The sequence below is a fragment of the Anabrus simplex genome, chromosome 3 (assembly GCF_040414725.1).
Source record: "Anabrus simplex isolate iqAnaSimp1 chromosome 3, ASM4041472v1, whole genome shotgun sequence".
Taxonomy (NCBI): Eukaryota; Metazoa; Arthropoda; class Insecta; order Orthoptera; family Tettigoniidae; genus Anabrus; species Anabrus simplex.
Window position 1 is genome coordinate 237,732,745 of NC_090267.1, and position 20,908 is coordinate 237,753,652.

The window sequence follows — 20,908 nt, forward strand, 5'->3', positions numbered from 1 at the left end:
TTGGCATCATAATACCAAAGAGAACCCGTTGAACATTTGCAGGCAATATCTATTCCATGCATCTCTACAAAACGGCGATCCGTCAGGAAAATATTCTTGCTGTGTATAAAACTGTTACGGTAATTTTACTCCGCGTCAGATATAACCGGCTACCGCTACACGCACGTTTCGCTTGCCGTGTTGGGCTAACTTCAGCGGCTAGCGATGTATAGGACTATTCGCGGACGTTGAAGGTCAACGAACAAGTTTATTGCGCCATGGTATGGCCATTCCGCCCTTGTGTTTTTTCGTGCACGTACCTCACAATTTCATCTTTGACTTGTTTAAAGTGTCCTCGTTGCGGACCACTGAATGCAGTTTTTGAACAGTACACATATTTTTCACTACTGTATCTCTGTCTTCACACTGACACCAAATATTGGCTTTATTTAGGCCTGTGCCATATTTTCTTGCAGCTGCACAATTATTCTACATTTTCGAGTGTTTAATGACCATTAACTTAAAATTGACATAATATTGACGAGAACCCATTGAAAATTTGCCAGCAATACCTGTTCCACGTATCTTTACGACTATCCACCACGATAATATTTCTGCTGTCTTTAAAACTTAATTTTACTAAGATTCAGGTACAGTAGATGCGTTATAACTCTGCCACTGAGTAGCCGTGGCCTTTCTGTAAGAATTCGAAGGCTCGCATGTTTTGATGCCATTCTGCAGATTTGAGAAACGTTTTTTGTAGAGGCTAACAGAATGTCATTCTGTCTTCACTATTTCCCGAGATTCAGTAACATTACATACAGGCACTCTACAACCGGTTGTCACGGCTAGCGATGTTCCGATGTATAATAAAGAGGCAGTCGTTTGTCAACGAATTTTGTGTGCGGTGGTGAAAAGAAGCAGCGTGGTTACCGCGAGAGTTGCCAGTGTTATTCATTACTGTTAGGCTGCGAATACCAGACGACCCTTGGATTTTTCGTGTGAGATTCTGAGGGAAAAAATGTCGTATTGGATTCGGAGAAATACGGTTATCATTCCAGAGTTTTCTTCTTCAAATGGCGTCACCTAACCTAACCGTATATATGTCATGAAAACGTATTTGAAACGCATGTAGAGAAATGAGTTATTCTCGCTAAAAATTTACATGTGAATAGCCTTTCTGAAATTTAACTAGACGCGAGAAAATATGAACTATCCTCTGAAATCAGTGATGTACTCTGCCATATCTTGAGGTGTATCACATTTGCAATTTCAGTATATAACATGGAAATTAAGAGATCGTTTACTTCAGCCATTATTTTTAATGAGTTAACAACTGCTATCGGCCACATTATTTACGCATTTATTACAAAAACTTGTTATCCTCTTTCATTTCAAATTTTCTTTAGAGAACAGCAGTCGTTGGGAATTACTAATCGACTCCAACATCGCCTATGAATGTCGACGAGAGAGCTCGCAAATGCAGATAGTGAGAAAACTATACTGTACCAAAGATGATCAATCGCATTTTGTGGAGAACGTTTCAGTTTCCTTATTCAAACTGCGTCACCTATCCTTACTTAACAGTACTATACATGTGATGAAGACATACTTCAAGCGCCAGTAGAGAAATGATGACCTTCTTGCTATAAATTTACATGATAATAACCTTTCCGTAATTTAACCAGATGTAAGAAAATGTAAACTGACCTGTGAAATCAATTATGCACTCTGCCATATCTCGGGGTGTATCTCATTTTTACTTAAATGCAGCATTTAGAATTAAAATTAAGCGATCGTTTAGTCAGCCTTTATTTTTAACGAGTTAAGAACTGTTATTGGGCACATTATTTACGTATTTATTACGAAAATGTGCTCTCTTTCATTTCGAATTTTCTTTACGGAACAGCAGTCGACGGGTTTTACTAATAGCTCCGACATCGCCTTTGAATGTTAACAAGAGAACTTGCTAGTGGACATAGCGAGGAAACGATAACAAAGACAAACGAATGCAACACAATCACTGGGGTGTATAAAAAAAACGGAAAAAATTGTGCGCGCTTAATCGCTCATAATAACGGATGCATCAGTGAGGTTCTCGTTAGATGCCGTACTCGCTATATCGGACTTCTACTGTACTAGGAATGAGTGTCATCGTAGCAATGCTACAGTTCCAGGGTCAAGAACATGGCCACTTCCTTCACACTCCTAGCCCTTTCCTATCCCATCATCACTATAACACCGATCTCTGTGGGTACGAAGTAAAGCAAAATTGAAAATAAAAAGGATTATTTATCGCCTGGCTTTTAGTGCCAGGAGTGTCCGACAACATGTTCGACTCGCCTGCTGCAGGTCTTTCTATTTGAAGCCCGTAGCTGACATCTACATCCGGGTGGGGGATGATGATGAGAATGAGTTAAGGGGAGGGTGAAACGTGATGTTGGCACATAGCCTACTCTTGTCAAGTAACACCAAGGGGTCTGCCCAAGGCTTACAGCCTCCATCTGATGGAATTTATCACCTTCACTCCATATGAACACTGCGGAGAGGTGTGGAATATAACCCAGGTTTTTGGCATGCAAGCTAGTGATTAGAAATTGTATATCATCACCTCTCCTACCTGCCAGCCAACATTCATATGGTGAAATTTTTTCCACCAATGGGACTTAACCGATTAACCCCGTAACTGGGGAATAGTTTCATAGCATCAACCAGCCAGTGGGTAATTATTCAGCTCAACGTGCACTTTTGCAATGGTTACAGTATTGTGCAGCAGATGTAAATACTCGTCAAAAAATATATTTTACTTGAGTTATTTAAATTATAAGTGACATAGTAGGAATTCAATAGCATTATATTAATTACCGTTGTTCTTGCAAACCCATAAATATATACATATATATACACAGTGTGGTCATACAAAAGTGAGTGTAAAAAATGTTCCTTGCATTATTATGATATTTTTTCAAGTTTTCAGGTATGCATCAATATGTTATAAATACTTTCTGGTTCATAGGTCATTCGGACGTTGTGACGTCCCGTGGCCTCCACCGCTCCATTCACACTGACGCTCCTCCAGGGTCGCCCCGGTCCTTTTATAGAAGGTCCGGGTGCGTGTGCAGAAAATTTAGCACGTCCCTGGAAGGAGTGTCAGCGGGGTTGGCAGCGGAGGCGACGGGGCGCCACGAGAGGGTCACTCCTCTCTCTGCTGCAGTCTTTATTAAAAATATATACATGGCAAATAAATATGTTAACCTATGTAAAGTAGGGCCACGTCCTGTACACAATGTCCACAAAGCAATGGCATTATCAGTATAAATATGCACAGTCTTAGCATCAACAGGGATGTCCAAAATAGCCCATGTTGCAGCCATAACAGCTGCTACTGTCTCTGTCACATGTATTAGGGGCCGGATCCTGAAAGGCCTGTGCCCAGCCCATCTGATGGGCCGATGCGACGGCCGCAATGGACTGTAGAGTCGCATCTGAGTACACCACTACATCAGGTCGATGCACTGCTGTCGATCTGGGAGTTGCCACAAAGTCTTCTGTCAATAACTTACACACCCAATAAGGCTCACTGGATAGAATATGCTTCGTGATGTAGAAGGGCCAATGCATCACGTAGCATAGCCAAGCCATGTATCCTGCGATCTGCTGCCGTCCGTAGTCATCTGTAGTGTGTATCCGTCGTAGAAGTTCCTGTACCCGTCGTTGAGTAGCATGGTGCAGGGATACCTCCTGTTCCGGGATGCTAATGGTCACTCCTAAGTATGTCAAAACGCTGACAGGCTGCAACGTTGACTTGGCTTCATTTAAGGTGATGCCCAATATTACTCGGATGTACAACAGCACCTCTTCCACTAGTGCCGGGGTCCACTCGGTGGACCATATTAATCAGTCATCCAAGTAGACGATGGTGTGTACTCGAAACTCACAATTTCAGTTTCCCGTCGCCTTTGGTTTAACAGGCACACAACAGCACACAACCCAAAGTTTTCTTGAGTGATTCCTGCTTCCAGTCGGTGGGTTCTCAGGTATGAAGTGACATGGGATTAGTTGTTGCACTGGATCTCCGCAACATTTTGGACATTTTGGTTTCAATGTTGAATCACAATACTTCTCTGTCAGTTTTGATACCAGATTGAGACGAAAACTCATTTGAGAATCCGTCCCACCTTTCTTTTGGTAGAGAACAATTAAATTGAATACAGCAATGTCCAATAAGTGCCGGAACATTTTCATGTAGTATTTCTTTAGTTTTCGTGCCACAGAGTAACTGGCGACGCATTGGTCAGACAAATAGACTCTTCCCATTCGTTTGTTGTACTCTATACTCGGAATAGGCTTGAACTAATGATTTCCTCTCTTAACCCATAAAAGTTGGACATTATTGTCATGGACAGTTCTAACCATATGAACATCTGTCTTATCTGCCCTCCTGTTTATCATTGTTTGTTCTTGTACCAGACTGTTAACTCTCTTCTTTTGTAACTTTCAAGTCTTCAGATCTTTGGGTACATCCTTCCTGTTTACACGTAAAATGCCTGCAGCATTATTTTCTTTTCCATAAACAATTCAAACAGTCTTGGAGAAGATTAGTAATTGTCAATGTATAATGTATACCCTTTGCCTGGTAGGTCATCTATTAGTGACAGCACTAGAGTCTTTAGTTCAATACCATCAACTTCAGCTGGAACCTGTGTAGATTTTCCAGTGTACTCTAGAATGTTCCAAACGAAACCAGAATCAGATTTGCACAAGTTGAAGGACTCCATTCCAAACCATGCTCTTTTCTTTGGAATGAACATTTTCCAGCCAAGGCAACCTTTCCACAACAGGCCCTCATCAGTGGCCAATATCACGTTCAGGAGTGTAGGCTGCTTGAAATCGCTCAACAGTATATTTCAGCACGGACCAAATTTTGAAAAACTTTGTAGGGGCACTTACCAGATCAAAATTTGCATTGTCGCTGAAGTGCAGGAATTTCACTAACATATGAAATCATGATTGTCATGATATCTGTAAAGAATGGGGTATAAGTCAATCTGTTTTTACTGAAAAACATCCCTGTTGTTGGCTTCTAAACTATGCCTTGTAATAAAAATAGGCCCAACAAGAGTTTTATTTCTGAGCTATTAGCAGGTTCCCACTTTTTGTCACAGCTTCTATTCTTCATTTTCCCAGCTTGATATTTTCTTTCAGTTGATTGTGTGGCATATAAATTGGTTTCATCAGCAATTAGAGTACATAGTTTGTCAGTAAAAAAAGAGAATTCAAAAATACTTTACTAGCGGATTACATTCCAGTAATATGTGTATACCTGCATCTCCCATGAAAGGAAATCTAGACCTAGGCTTACTTGGTATGTCAGTCAATACATTGTCACTTTCCAGCACTTCTCCTTTTTCAGGCTCATCATTTTCTGAGTCACTGCCCATCAGACGTGTCAGTGTCTGTGTCTTGTAATAAATGTTCCACTATTTCATTGGCACTGATATCATTCAGTGTAATTCCTAACCAGGCCATGTTCACGTCACATGCACCATTTTATCAGCATTCACAAACCAATTTACAAAAAGTTATCAAAACATAGACAATGCACTTTGCAGAAAAACTATACCATAACAACTCACAAATTTTACTAATCACAATGTATATACAAATAAATACTTCATGAAAAAGTTGGCGCGGACTGCACAAGGCAATACGAGACAGCTGTCTGACTGCCACCTAGGCACGAACTACTCGGCTGGCGTGAGACAGTATATAAATGAATAGTACAGCAATACTTCTGGTATGAAGGAAGTTAGTTTTAAAATACGCTAGTAGATGGGAGAAGCGGTTAAGAATACCCAAACACCTATAAGCAGCTAACCCAGCGTAAGAATACATTTAGAATTACAAGAATGCCTAAGGCTTCAAACCCAATATGTGTGCACTGTGACGTGCAGAAGAGGGGCATGTTAATTAAAAACACTACAATATAAACACACTTAGCGTGGAGTAAATAAGAATTAAAGATAACACAGTGGCTTGGTAAATAAAAATAGGATACATATAAATTCACTGACTAAATGGGGTGAACAGAACTTGCTACCCGGTACTAGGTTCAGGTTAGGTTAAGATTAACACACAGTACAGTTACACCCACAACACAAATTCCACAGTGGTGTCACTAACCCCAAGGCAATTAAAACTGTAAATATTGAATCAGCATGCAAGAATAACAAACTTACCTCAAAGGGGTAAATGAGTGGAGAGCGAGCTAGGAGTGGATCATGCAAGGTGACCTCTGTATCAGTACCAACTTACCAAATTTAGAGTGTAATACCAACGGTTGTCTCAAAGGATAACACAGGAAACACAAATTTAATAAAGGAATATAAAGGTTACAAGGATGAATGATCTGCGTTGGTTTTAGGATAATTGGTAAGAAAAGGAACAAGTTATTAGTAAAATTAAGAGAGAAATGAAACCAGTACCTTGGTACAGTGAAAATACCTTAATGTATCACAGGAGCAGAAAACCGTACAAGGAAAGCAAGGGGAAAATTCGCGAAACTAGTTAAAGAAATGCAAAGTTAAAACAAGGTCTGAACAGATAGTCATTGACATATCAAGGCCAATGTAATCCAATGGAGTGAACACTCCTAAATTCAGTATTTCGTATTAAATTTAAAATCAGCAGAATCCCAAGGTTTGACACAGAAGGTCAACCACAGAGGTGATATCTAATATGAGAACAGTAACTATCAGCATCAAAACATCAGACTGAAGTTCACAGGAAGGAGAAGATGCTCCTTAATACAATATTAGCATAAATAGAATGTACAGATTACAATAGAGGTTATCGCAGATATTCCAGAACAAGTCTTGGATAAAATAAGTAATTATTAAATATCAATCCAGAATATGCAGGGCAGATCTCAAGCGAAATCGGCACCAACGTGTCACAGCACCAAATCAAATCAGACCAAGCTCTTTTTTTAAAAAAACAAACAAAACATCACACAATAGTCACCAAGACGACCGGAAAAATAATGATATGCAGTCCAACATGAGACAGATCACCGCAAATAAAGAGGTGGTTTCATTTTTCTTATTACATACCGGTACTTCATTACAATAAACGATTATCACCACAAGGTGAATTACTTTCAATGTTAGCTTACTGAACAGATGGGTATATTAACGATATTTAAAATCAAGGTGAAATAATTCAATCCAAGAAAAGCCGAAAGTTTCCCATTAAACATAATATTATGGAAATGGTATCTGACATAAGAAGAATTAAAAAACAACGCGTAATTAAAGATACAGAGTTACCAATGGAAAGGTACAAGTTTGAATGCCTCCTAAACGGATGGACGTACAGGAAATTACTGACCATGGTAAATACTTAAATCCACAAACCAGAAGAATAATGAGTTTTAGAAAAAGGGTCGGTAATGAAATTAAGAAACAGAGACAGCTTACAATATAATAAATACTAACAGGAATGCCGGAATTTCATGGGAGGTTGGAGAAGAATGCAGATCAAACGATAAAAGGATAAATTTACATACCCAATGGATAAATAGCAGATAAAATAAATAAATCATTAATAAAATTCCCACCCCAAAAGGGGGTGGAAACCAGGATAAACCCCGGAAATATAATGAGGTCTACATCACAACTCTGTCTGTCTTGTAGAAAGATCAGGCAGTAACTGCAAAATGGCTACCCTCCCCCTCCCAACACTCACCAAGGCCATTCGTATCCCGTTACCAGTACCAAGAAGGGGAGGAGATAAGCCAGTCACGTGCAGACCACATTACTGGACTATATGGACAATGATTCATACAGTTCAGTTTACATATTAAGAGGGACATGATTTTAAAAAATTCAAATGTTAAAATACCCTCACAGCACTTTTATGTGTCAAATCCAGTTACGGAGTTAACGTTAATGTCACACCATATATACTTGATGCTTTAATGATCTTGGCCATCAGACAGGATTCTTGAGAGTTAATTCATTTAAACGTTTGTTAAGATTACCACATACTAATTTTGAAGTACAGTAAAATACTGGAAACATTTTCTTCAAGGAATTGCATGTTGATCAGGACCACGTATTTATTGGAAGACAATGAGTGGTATGTGCAGTATAATAGATATATAAAGTATACTGTATTAATGTATTCCAGTACAGATGAAGCCATCTTCCCAATTCCTACAACACAGTTATAGTGATTGAAACAGGCTTCTTTACTATTGTTCAAAATGTTGTTGATGGAATGCCTGATGAATAGGGCCTGGATTCTTATGTAATTACATATTCCATTCCTTTACTTGTAGACAACCGAAAATGGAAAATGTTAGCAAATTGTGGTTCTATTATACAAAGAATGTAACTTCTTCGTACATATCTAGTACGCCCTTCCCGCCTGCAGGATGGGTGACGTAAAAGAAATCCCGACCAATCTCTCAGGGTTCACTTTACAAAAGAAAATATTTATAAAATCCTCCTATCAATACAATTCAAGTCATCTGTTAGATGAAGCAAAGTCTATACATGTTTCAGCCTAATCTCAAGGCCATCTTCAGTAGTAAAACAATGATTACATAATATACAAACAAATTAAAAAACGTAATGATGTGAAGTGACAGTGATCATGATTAGTGAGTTAAAAACACATTGAGGTGCAAAGTCCTCTCGTCTAATAGATCTTGCTGACTGTTAAATAAAACACTATGCTGAGGAGTGTAGTGAGACCGTCAATACTACGAATAAAACGTGTAACATCTGTAATGAGAAAAAAGGAATATATGAGTGGATGAAGAACAAGTTAAAAATGATGTACCAAAAGAAAACTCATATGACTTACTTGTAACAAAAAAGTTGTCGTCTCGAATGGAGATGACCTTGTCGGTCTCAAGTCACATTGACAACTAAGCCTGTGTGTGGCTTACTGTGTATCTGTGTCGATGTGGTTGGGAGGGGTAATGGAGGGGGAGGGGCAGGGAGGGAGGGACGTTGTGATTCGCGGAAGGAGGGTGTTGATGGAAGGGCGGGTCTTGTTCTAGAATGTCGGTAGTGAAACTCTTTTTTATTAATGAACTGTTCGCAGATGAGCGGGACAAAGGTTTCCAATAAAATATTTTTCTTTTCGTTGATTTCATTTAAGTATAATCGCTACTCAGCCATGAGCGAACATTGTAGAGAGAAAAATCATAAATACACAACAATTGATCAAGATTGATCAAGATTTAAAGATCCTGCATTACGAACAGAAAGGTCCCTTACTTAATATACTAGAGAATATATATATAGATATCGACCAATATAACAATCCCGTCTATAACTTAAATGAAATCAACGAAAAGAAAAATATTTTATTGGAAACCTTTGTCCCGCTCATCTGCGAACAGTTCATTAATAAAAAAGAGTTTCACTACCGACATTCTAGAACAAGACCCGCCCTTCCATCAACACCCTCCTTCCGCGAATCACAACGTCCCTCCCTCCCTGCCCCTCCCCCTCCATTACCCCTCCCAACCACATCGACACAGATACACAGTAAGCCACACACAGGCTTAGTTGTCAATGTGACTTGAGACCGACAAGGTCATCTCCATTCGAGACGACAACTTTTTTGTTACAAGTAAGTCATATGAGTTTTCTTTTGGTACATCATTTTTAACTTGTTCTTCATCCACTCATATATTCCTTTTTTCTCATTACAGATGTTACACGTTTTATTCGTAGTATTGACGGTCTCACTACACTCCTCAGCATAGTGTTTTATTTAACAGTCAGCAAGATCTATTAGACGAGAGGACTTTGCACATCAATGTGTTTTTAACTGACTAATCATGATCACTGTCACTTCACATCATTACGTTTTTTAATTTGTTTGTATATTATGTAATCATTGTTTTACTACTGAAGATGGCCTTGAGATTAGGCTGAAACATGTATAGACTTTGCTTCATCTAACAGATGACTTGAATTGTATTGATAGGAGGATTTTGTAAATATTTTCTTTTGTAAAGTGATAACCGTCAATACGGAATGAGATTCATAACTTGCAATGGTAACGCCATCCAGGCTAGTAAGAAAGCAAACCTATATTGTAATTTGAAGATAAAGGTTGCCAAATAGGTAAAGATTTATGTTTTTTAAGAAAATGCTTAACTAATGACGTCACACCTAATTTCTTAAAATTTACGAAGAAAACTCATAGAGACACGGCTAAAACCCGCGCGACTCAACGAAAAACGGATAAAATTTGGATAAGAGAGGAAATTAAATTCCTTCAAAAGAAAAAAGCACTTCTTAACAATAATCTTTACGACACTCATTTAGAAGTTTCGACCTTATTATGTCCTCTCGAATGGACTTCTTTTCAGGCTCACGTCACCAATAGACTCGATAAGGTTTTATCGAAAAAACAAAGCACTCTTGACAAGAAGTGGAATAACTTAATAAAAGCTTCCCATATACCCCAAACACGCAGAATCACGCGGAATCGAACGTTTTTCACCCGCCGGTAGTGAACCTCAGTCAAGTTGACCTTGATCCTAAGGACCTCAAGATATTAAATAAGGGACCAAAACATAACTGGGACACGTCCTTCAACCACGATGATTTAATCATTACGTTGGCTGAATCTGAATTAGCGATTAATAGGTTACCTACAGACGTTCAAAATGAGGTTAGATATGAAGTTAAGCGAAAGTTACTTTCATCTTTCGATCAGAAACATACCGGTTCTGGCAAACCCAACAAAGAACAAGTCACCAACATATGCAATCTCAAAAAGAAAATTAAAGATAACGATTTAATAGTAACTAAAGCAGATAAAGGTAATGCTACTGTGGTTATGGAGAAAAGTAACTACGTAAATAAAGCACAATTCTTCTTTACTAATAATAACTTTAACGTAGTAAAAAAAGATCCTACCAATAGAATACAAAGAGAGCTGAAAGCTTTAATTAAGAATTTTTTATTTTTGTTTAATGACGTAGAAAAATCAAAACTGATCATCATGAATCCCAAGTTACCTACGGCGAAAGCGTTACCGAAGATTCACAAGGCGGATGTCCCCATAAGGCCCGTTATTAACTTCAGAAGTAGTCCGACGTATAAAATATCCCAATTTATTCACAATTTTCTTAAAACACATTTTTCCTTTCAAGCTAACACGTCAGTTAAAAATTCCCTGGAATTCTGCAATAGAATAAAAAATCTCACGTTACCGAAACATTACACCCTTCACTCTTTTGACATAGAAAATATGTATGCGAATGTACCCGTCAATAAAACCATCGAAATAGTAAAAAACAATCTATCCAAATTCAGTAAATTGACTATAGGGGAGATAGAAGAGTTTATTCAGATTCTCAAGTTTACATTAAATAATGGCTTCTTTACTTTTAACAACATCATATACCAACAGAAGGGGCTTTCTATGGGGTCACCGGCCTCGAGAATCCTCGCTGATATTTACGTAGATTTCCTCGAATACACTCACATTATAGGTAAAATTAATGGGATCAAACATTGGACTCGGTATGTGGATGATACTTTTATTATCCTGGATTCTCACATTACTGACAGCAACACCGTTCTTGAATTACTTAATAACCTGGATCCACACATAAAGTTTACGATAGAATCCGAGAACAACAATTCCCTTAATTATCTCGATTTAACTATTACTAGCAATCAGAATAAAACCATTTCTTTTAATATTTACAGGAAGCCCACTCACACAGTAAACACAATCCATCAAACTTCTCTACACCCAGGGACACAGAAGAAGACAGCTTACAATAGTATGATTTTCAGAGCTCTTAATGTTCCTTTATCCCGTAAGAATTTTAGAAAGGAAATAAACACCATTTATGCAATAGCCGAAGGTAATGGTTTCAGTAAAGCTTTCGTGAATAAAATTCTCAATAAATTTAGAAATAAACCCAAGACCACCTTAGAAAAACAATCTTCCCATAAAGAGAAGTTCACCACGTTTACCTTTAATAATAATAATAATATATATCCTATTTCAAACATCTTTAAAAAGCACAAGTTAAAAGTAGCTTTCAAGACCGTTCACTCCAATACAAAAATGTTTTTTAATTCTCATACTGTCAACAGCAAAAAAATTTCTAACTCTGGAATATACAAATTAAAATGCCAATCATGTCTTTCAACGTATATTGGGCAAACAGGCCGCAGTTTCAATGTAAGATACTCCGAACATCTTAATGCCCTAAAGTATAATCGCTACTCAGCCATGAGCGAACATTGTAGAGAGAAAAATCATAAATACACAACAATTGATCAAGATTGATCAAGATTTAAAGATCCTGCATTACGAACAGAAAGGTCCCTTACTTAATATACTAGAGAATATATATATAGATATCGACCAATATAACAATCCCGTCTATAACTTAAATGAAATCAACGAAAAGAAAAATATTTTATTGGAAACCTTTGTCCCGCTCATCTGCGAACAGTTCATTAATAAAAAAGAGTTTCACTACCGACATTCTAGAACAAGACCCGCCCTTCCATCAACACCCTCCTTCCGCGAATCACAACGTCCCTCCCTCCCTGCCCCTCCCCCTCCATTGCCCCTCCCAACCACATCGACACAGATACACAGTAAGCCACACACAGGCTTAGTTGTCAATGTGACTTGAGACCGACAAGGTCATCTCCATTCGAGACGACAACTTTTTTGTTACAAGTAAGTCATATGAGTTTTCTTTTGGTACATCATTTTTAACTTGTTCTTCATCCACTCATATATTCCTTTTTTCTCATTACAGATGTTACACGTTTTATTCGTAGTATTGACGGTCTCACTACACTCCTCAGCATAGTGTTTTATTTAACAGTCAGCAAGATCTATTAGACGAGAGGACTTTGCACCTCAATGTGTTTTTAACTCACTAATCATGATCACTGTCACTTCACATCATTACGTTTTTTAATTTGTTTGTATATTATGTAATCATTGTTTTACTACTGAAGATGGCCTTGAGATTAGGCTGAAACATGTATAGACTTTGCTTCATCTAACAGATGACTTGAATTGTATTGATAGGAGGATTTTATAAATATTTTCTTTTGTAAAGTGATAACCATCAATACGGAATGAGATTCATAACTTGCTCTCAGGGTTCATTGTTCTCATCTTCAAAAATATATATATATTTTTTAACATGGAATCAAGACAATGCTGATACGCAATATAGTTTTATCATTAGTATTGATGGACGTCTCCATCTGACGTAATACTGAGCCGCAAGAAAATTGATAATCCAGCAGCTTAAATCTATGTTGACTTACATTACTACAGAAAACTTTAAATAATATCTCATATAAACTTTAACTACTATTATTTATTCAAGAAATAAAAATGTTGATAAAAGGAAATGAAATGGTGAAATTAAATTCAAAAATTAATTAATGTTTGATCTGCTGGTTTAAAATAATCATCAAGGATCATTATTATCTGTGTCAATCATTTTAACATCACAATTGAAATGAGCTATTAGTTAACTTTAATACAATATTCACAAAGAAAAGTGGTAAAATGCATATCTGCATAGGAAATTATTGGTTATGTTAATAATATACAGTTATATTTCTCTTTATACACATCAGTTTTTATCAGTTTCACTTAGAACAAGCTCTGTTCATCTTGTTTTGTAGTATCTTAAGGTAAGATTCCGGAAAGTAAGTTTCTTATTTAACAGCAAAAATCTGCTTCTATTCACATTGAAGTTACTATGTTAATCAACATTATGGCTTATATTAATTCACTTTTCAACGTAAATCAATCATTGCACATAACAAGGTAATCGGATTCTCAAGTACAGTATGCCTAAATATATCAATACGTGACCTCGTGCGAATTATTTTAGTATCTAGGGAACATTATTCTCAAAGACATTATGTGATATCTATTCAATTATGTTTATTATACAGTGTGGTAATAATCATCCATGTTAACCTAAGTATGCCATTATTATTTTAGGAAAGTGTGATTTTAAAGTAGAAGTACCAAGTTAAAAAAATGTCCAAGTGAACAAATAAACAATCTTATATAGATTCCTTTTGATGATTTTACTATGCCATAATATTTTATAAATGTGAAATCACATCATCATTATCATAGGATGCGGATTCTCAAACAGATACAATGTCATTGCATCATGAACATACACGATCCTAATTTGCGTCAATGATGTTTCCTTTCACTTCGAGTATTCCATTTTCATCTCATATTTCATCGTAGCAATATATATTCATTCAATACATTCCTCATTTCTTACATATAACACCTTAATATCTTCATCATTACTCATTTCATATCATATATCATCCTATTCTTCCAAATATTTCATGTATATAACTTATTTGACGCACAAATAATCTTATTCTCGAATATTCATATAGTTGGATCAATATCTTCTTAAATAACACTAACATGTCTTCTCTCTGCCATCATATCCATATCTAATGTTATCCTAATTCATTACGATAACATATAACCTCTCTATTAACATAGCACTTGGCATATTATCGAAAATCCTAAAAATATTCTACTCATTAATACTTCATAAATGATATGGCATAACATGTTGGAATTCTTTGCTTTGATTGAAATATCATTATCACATTACTACATTGCATTCCCTAACTGGGGTTAGTCTTGTTTCTTAAGAAGAATACCTATTCCCTTATATCACCATGATAAATAATCACTCGCGAGAATCTAACACAATTAGGTCATTCTGAAAACAATATCGATATAACATCTAGGCTTTAACTACAAATGGGTTACCTTTGTTACTATCTACCAACATATATACATTTTATTTAAGAAACTTATCTTTTTTCGCTTCCGGAATGACATCATTCATTCATCCTCCGCAGCTGTGGGTGCTGGTCATCCTGCTTGGCCGGTCATCGTAATGTCATCGGGAACCAAGATTCCTCTCTGCATTGTCAGTCCAGCTTGGGATCATCCAGATAGTCTACCTCAAGTCTTCTTAGAGAGCGTGGTGTTCTTGAATTGCTCAATTGAAAATACAAAAAACATTGATGAAATCAGCTATAACACATTGACGTTTTCAAAGCTGCCTAACATAACTTAATTATTAGATTCCGCTTAATATTGCTGTGTGTAATTTCAATTGCTATTGCTTTCTCTTATGCCTTAAGATTTTCTAGAAAAATATTTTTCTGTCACACACATAATGGTATTTATACTCACCTGACCCAAGCCCTTCACCAATAGCCTGCCTTCAATTTATAACAAGGTTAAATGACCAATGCAATGCACTTGGCCATCCCAGATTCTGAGAAAGATTAGTGCTGTTGTATGGAGTTGAGGCAGTCGGACCTGCTGTGTATCATATTTGCTACCATCATTTCGTGAAGTCCATGCAAGACCTCCAAGGATCCAGCGAGGCCATCATCCTGCTTCAGTAATTGTTTGGTGAGGTGTGAGCTATTCTGGCACCACTGAGCTCCATTTCTGTGAGCGATAAAAACTTCAGCAAAACTCTACAAAGAGGCAGTGTTAGTGTCAGTAATAAAGCCTTTAAGCAACACACTCTTTAAAAATCAAGAATGGAGTTTCCAGCAAATTCAGCGCCAGCACACAAAACCAAGACCACTCAGGAGTGGCTTCGCGCCAATGTTCCCAGCTTCATATCTCAACTGATTGGCCTTACTCCAGTCCTGACATCAATCCCTTGGATTACAGACTGTGGTCTGTGTTAGAGGAGATGGTCTGCAAGGAGAAACAGCCTAGTATTGACAGCCTGAAGCACTCTCCAGTGAAAGCAGTGGCGGATTTTCCTTTAGAAACCATGAGTGCTGCTTAGATGACTGCCCTAAGAGACTTACCGCTTGTATAAAGGCAAACGGTGACGATTTTGATAAATGATTGGTGGTATGTATTCATAATGGATGTAATATAAATTATAAGGAGAATAAAATATCTTTAACTATATTTGTGTTTTTCTTAAAAAACCTTGTAAGAGTATTTATGACAAGACTAGGTATTATTGCTTATTTTATTATGGAATATTTCAGTATAAATGATTTCTCTTTGTCATATTATTCTGTTCATAGTTTTCTGTCCTATTATTTTCATTCTCTGTAAGTAGCGGTACTGTATTGATAAATGTACTTAGTGGCAATGTATTGTGATGCATTTTTCAGGTACTGAAATGTGTTCATTTATCTTCTTCATGCAATATGTAATTACGTATATCTTGTATTTTAACAGCCTTTAAAAAGACTATGCACCTTTAAGTGGTTTACTAATTGAGAAAACTGTGTAATGGTCTTTATTGCTGGAGCCTGTATCTTACTTCATCACCACGTCCACTTTTTTGTCCTTTAAAATACAGCAGATGTGACGTTTAAGTGGATTCAAATATGGCGGTGCAGTAGCTACTCTGCAGGCCTTGTCTTCTTTCTAGCTCATTGGGTGAAAATGATAGATTGTGTTTCCAGGATGCATCCTCATACTTCAACTGACCAGTTAAGTTGTGACGGTTGGATGAATGTATATTAGCGGTGTTCTGTTTCTTCTCTTAACTTATGTGAAATTGACTTACTAAAAATGGCTGCAATTGTATCTAGTCTTACATCAAACTAAGATAGTGGTCAAGTACTGAGGAATGTTTTACAGTGGATGGGAAAGTGGTAATGTGCCTAGTGTGTAATATAGCTATAGAGTGTTCCATGAAGTCACAACTTGCCCAACATTTACATAGTGTATTTCATACAAACAGTAAACATCGTGTGTTTTTTTTAAAGATATGTACTAGGTAATGGTAGCTGAAAACATTCCATGGAAGAAACTTCAGGTAATGGAATATCTTTCACTTCTTGGAAAGTATTGCAATAGGCCAATTCCAGATGAGTCTATGCTTTGAAAGAATTATCTGGACAGGTGTTACCAGAATATACTGGCATGTATTCGAAGTGATATTCAGAATTCCTATATCTGGATCACAGTACATGAAACGACAGATGCCAACCTTATTGTTGGTACACTGGATCCAGAAGACCTCTCAAAGTCACACTTAATCTATTCGAGAATCCGGGAACAAACTAACACGCAACTATTGCACGAATTGTTAACTACAGTTTCTGTGACTTGCAGTCATACAAGCAGATAATTTACTTGTTCTGTATTCAGATGTTACGGCCGGTATGTTAAAGGCGCTAAAATACCGCAAGTTTTTTATCCTAACACTATTCTTTTCACATGTTTAGCACACACATTACAGTGTGTCGCTGAAGAAGTGAGAAGTAATTTTATGAAATATAATTTAATAGCATCAACAAAATAGAATTTGTGAGAGCCCCGATGAGAGTTCAATATTGTAAAGGACATCTACTGCACATAGCCTTGCCACCTGAGACTATCTTAACATGATGAGTTACTTGGGTTCAAGCTGTTAGTATCTACAGTGAATATTTTGAAGATGTTAAGTCAATTGTAGATTCATTTCCTCCAGAGTTGGCAGCATCAGTATGCGATTGTCAGGGTGCAGATTCACAACTAAGTATTTTTTATTTTCCACCTTGTCGATACACTAAATTGCTTAAGGCAACTTGTTGGTTAAAAGTGGTACATGTTTCGTATAATATCAACATCTTCAGCCACATAATACTGTTTAGATGAAACATTCATATATTGACTAAAGAACATTGGCCTTTCACTTCAAGAATTCATGCCATTTTTGGAGAATGCTAAATTGAAACTTACGGGTATCATGACAGGAAATTGGTGTCAGAGTTTCTAAACACCATGCAGTCTTGAAACAAAATCCAGGTTATTCAAGTTTTCTATCTGTTTCGTGGAGAACAAGAAGAAGCCCCGGAAGGTATTTCACCAAGCAAGTTTTATCTTTCAAGATATGCACTGGTGACTTCCTGCGATGTTGAACGGTCCTTCTCAGCGAGAATTTTTATCAGATCAGTGCCAAAAACATCACGATGGCGAACACACACACTGCACATCACGATAAAAAACCGGTACCATATTGTGTTAATAGGGATTTCTTTTTTTGCTAGTGGCTTTACGTCGCACCGACACAGACAGGTCTTATGGCGACGATGGGATAGGAAAGGCGTAGGAGTTGGAAGGAATCGGCCATGGCCTTAATTAAAGTACAGCCCCAGCATTTGCCTGGTGTGAAAATAATAGGAAGTTTAAAGACAGATTCTATATTCACTTTAGCCAGGCTGAATGGTTCAGACGGTTAAGGCACTGGCTTTTTGAGCCCAAGTTGGCAAGTTTGATCCTGGCTCAGTCCAGTGATATTTAAAGGTGCTCAAATATGTCAGCCCTCTATCAGTAGATCTACCAGCACGTAAAAGAACTCCCGCGGAACAAAACTGCGGCACCTCGGTTTCTCTGAGAAACCAAAGTAGTAGTTAGGGGGATGTAAAACTGATTACATTATTATTATATTCAGTATATGAGTAATGTTTATTTGTTTTCAGAGCGGGAGGACAACAGGAAATTAGCTAACACAGTACATTGTGTAATATACTCCCCGATTTACAGTGCATAGCATTTTTTAAAAAAATATTTGAAGTATTTTGTTTATGTCTTTAATTTGGTTATTTAATAAGCGACTATACTTATTGTCAAAATTAGACAATATTGGACAGTGTAAATTATCTAAAGCATCAACAATATCTTTGTTGTACAATATAGAGGTATTTAAAACAATATTGTCTCATTCATAACGATAAGAAAAATGTTGTAAACTTTATTTATTTTCTAATTTCAGGAGATGCTATGAATAATGCCATGAAGACTCTGGCATGCAAGATAGCCAATTCACCTACAGAGTGGAGGGTGCGAGCTCTGAATACAGTTGCCAACATCATTGCACTAAAGGTGAGCATGAGGACTTTTCATTTATGTATTGTTTTAAGATAAAGGGCAGATTTTTGAGAAAGAAAACTGTGGAGGTGGTAGAAACAATGTATTTTGAATGCTTAATTCTGTTGAAGCAAAGTGTGCAAAATTGAATGGTTCCAAATGGGTTCTGAACTATGTCAGGAAAATGTACTGTTGTCTATACAATATGCTGCAACAGCATCATGTTATCATGGTAATGCAGTGAATGCAAAACTATTTGCTAAGTATATGGTGATAAGAACTATTGAACATTAGCGTGATCATGTAAGTGAGAAGATTGAAGATGATTCTGATTCTGATTTGTGGAAAACCACAGATACTTTGAGAGTGAATAAGTGTAAAATTTTATTAGATATGGCTAAAATCAATGCGAAGATACTACGTGGAAGATTATTCCACTACAGAAGTTGGAATCTGCTAGGGAACAAAGACAAAAGAAGTATAATGGAACCTCGATTCTTCGTTTTGGGGGGACCCCAGAAAAGAAAAACGTAAGGTACGGTAAAACGGAAGATCATGGAACGAATTAAAACCATCACCAATTCGGCTAAAGATTAATTAAATGCGTATAATTATAATCTAACAAACACCACGAAAACAAAACAAACTACAGCCTAATGAGCCTTGCCTACCAAGCGACCGCTGCTCAGCCCTAAGTTCTGCAGATTACGAGGTGACACATGGTCAGTGTGACGAATTCTCTTGGCCGTTATTCCTGGCGTTCTAGACCGGGATCATCATCTCACTGTTAGATAGCTTCTCAATTAACGATAGTCACGTTAGCTGGTGGACCTAGAATCAGCCCTCCAATTCAGGTAAAAATGCCTGACATAGTCGGTGTATCGAACCCGAGGTATACGGGTGAGAGGCAGGCAAGCTAGACTGCGCGGCCGGCTTCAGACGTTAATTACATGAGTTACAAATCTCGATACTTGATATTTACTTTTACCGGGGAAACTTCGTCATTTTCACTTCAAAACTTCTTTCATGTCAGCAACATTATGATCAGCTAAGCTCATCTAAATATCTAATAAATAACACCAAGCCGAACAACAATCGATCGCAAGTGGTTTTTAATTCTCTAATCTAATCAAATAAAGCACATCAGATACAAAAGCACACAACATGATTACAAAATCCCTTTTTTTAAATCTTCCATTGTAATTTGGTCACTGGTATACTGTTGTAAGTTTCTGGAAATTTTTACCACGTAAATTAAGCTTACAGCGACTTTTAAAGTTTATGTTGAACTCGAGACTATGGTTTCGAATGTAAGTATCGATTTTCAAAAGTTCTCCAATGCATTAAATATTCAATTCTGCCCGTCACTAATCGTAAACAGATTGTAAAGAGAAAATAAACCCATCAAAACTCCAGAAATTTTGGTTTATTCGTGACCTAAAGCTGAGCTGGAAAATGCGCTCGCTGCACAAGCCAGTGTGAGTGGGAAAGGATACGAACTTCTTAAATGTTACGCTGTGCAAATATAACATATGCTGTTTTCATAAGGTCTTTTTTAGATAGATACGTAAACGTAAAAAGCTCCATCTTATATTAGGACCAAAACAGTATTGGCCTTATATATGTAAAGTGTAACATTTCTTCTGGTCTCAAGAATGCAATTGTTCCGATCATCTTAAAATACTCGATTCATGTTAGGATTAATTTTGATTTCTGTCTGAAAGCCCAGTGACTATATTATAGGCCTGTAGTGCCCTGTAAGGAGTGCTGAAAACCTCTTCGGCAATACGATAGAGAAATGGTAAAAAATAAACATCTAACCGAGGACATAATGTAGATGTTTCATAAGTACGAACAGTGGATGAAACTTGTTCCGTCTTCAAGTAGAGCTGTCAAAATACTCGGTCTCCTTCCGATTCTCTTGGCCTCTCTGCTTTACAATTTCCGATTATTCGCTAAATAATACCAGCTGAATGTGATGCTAAAATGGTCCCTTAAGCATGTT

General features: G+C 37.1%; 1 protein-coding gene across 1 annotated transcript in view; it reads left to right on the forward strand.

Annotated features, from left to right (window-relative positions):
• LOC136866188 (26S proteasome non-ATPase regulatory subunit 5) overlaps positions 1-20,908 on the forward strand; it is a 141,664-nt gene that overhangs the window by 93,236 nt on the left and 27,520 nt on the right. The window contains exon 6 of the mRNA XM_067142929.2: positions 18,809-18,918. Within this exon, the coding sequence (XP_066999030.2) occupies positions 18,809-18,918 (110 nt within the window). The remainder of the gene's footprint in view (positions 1-18,808; positions 18,919-20,908) is intronic.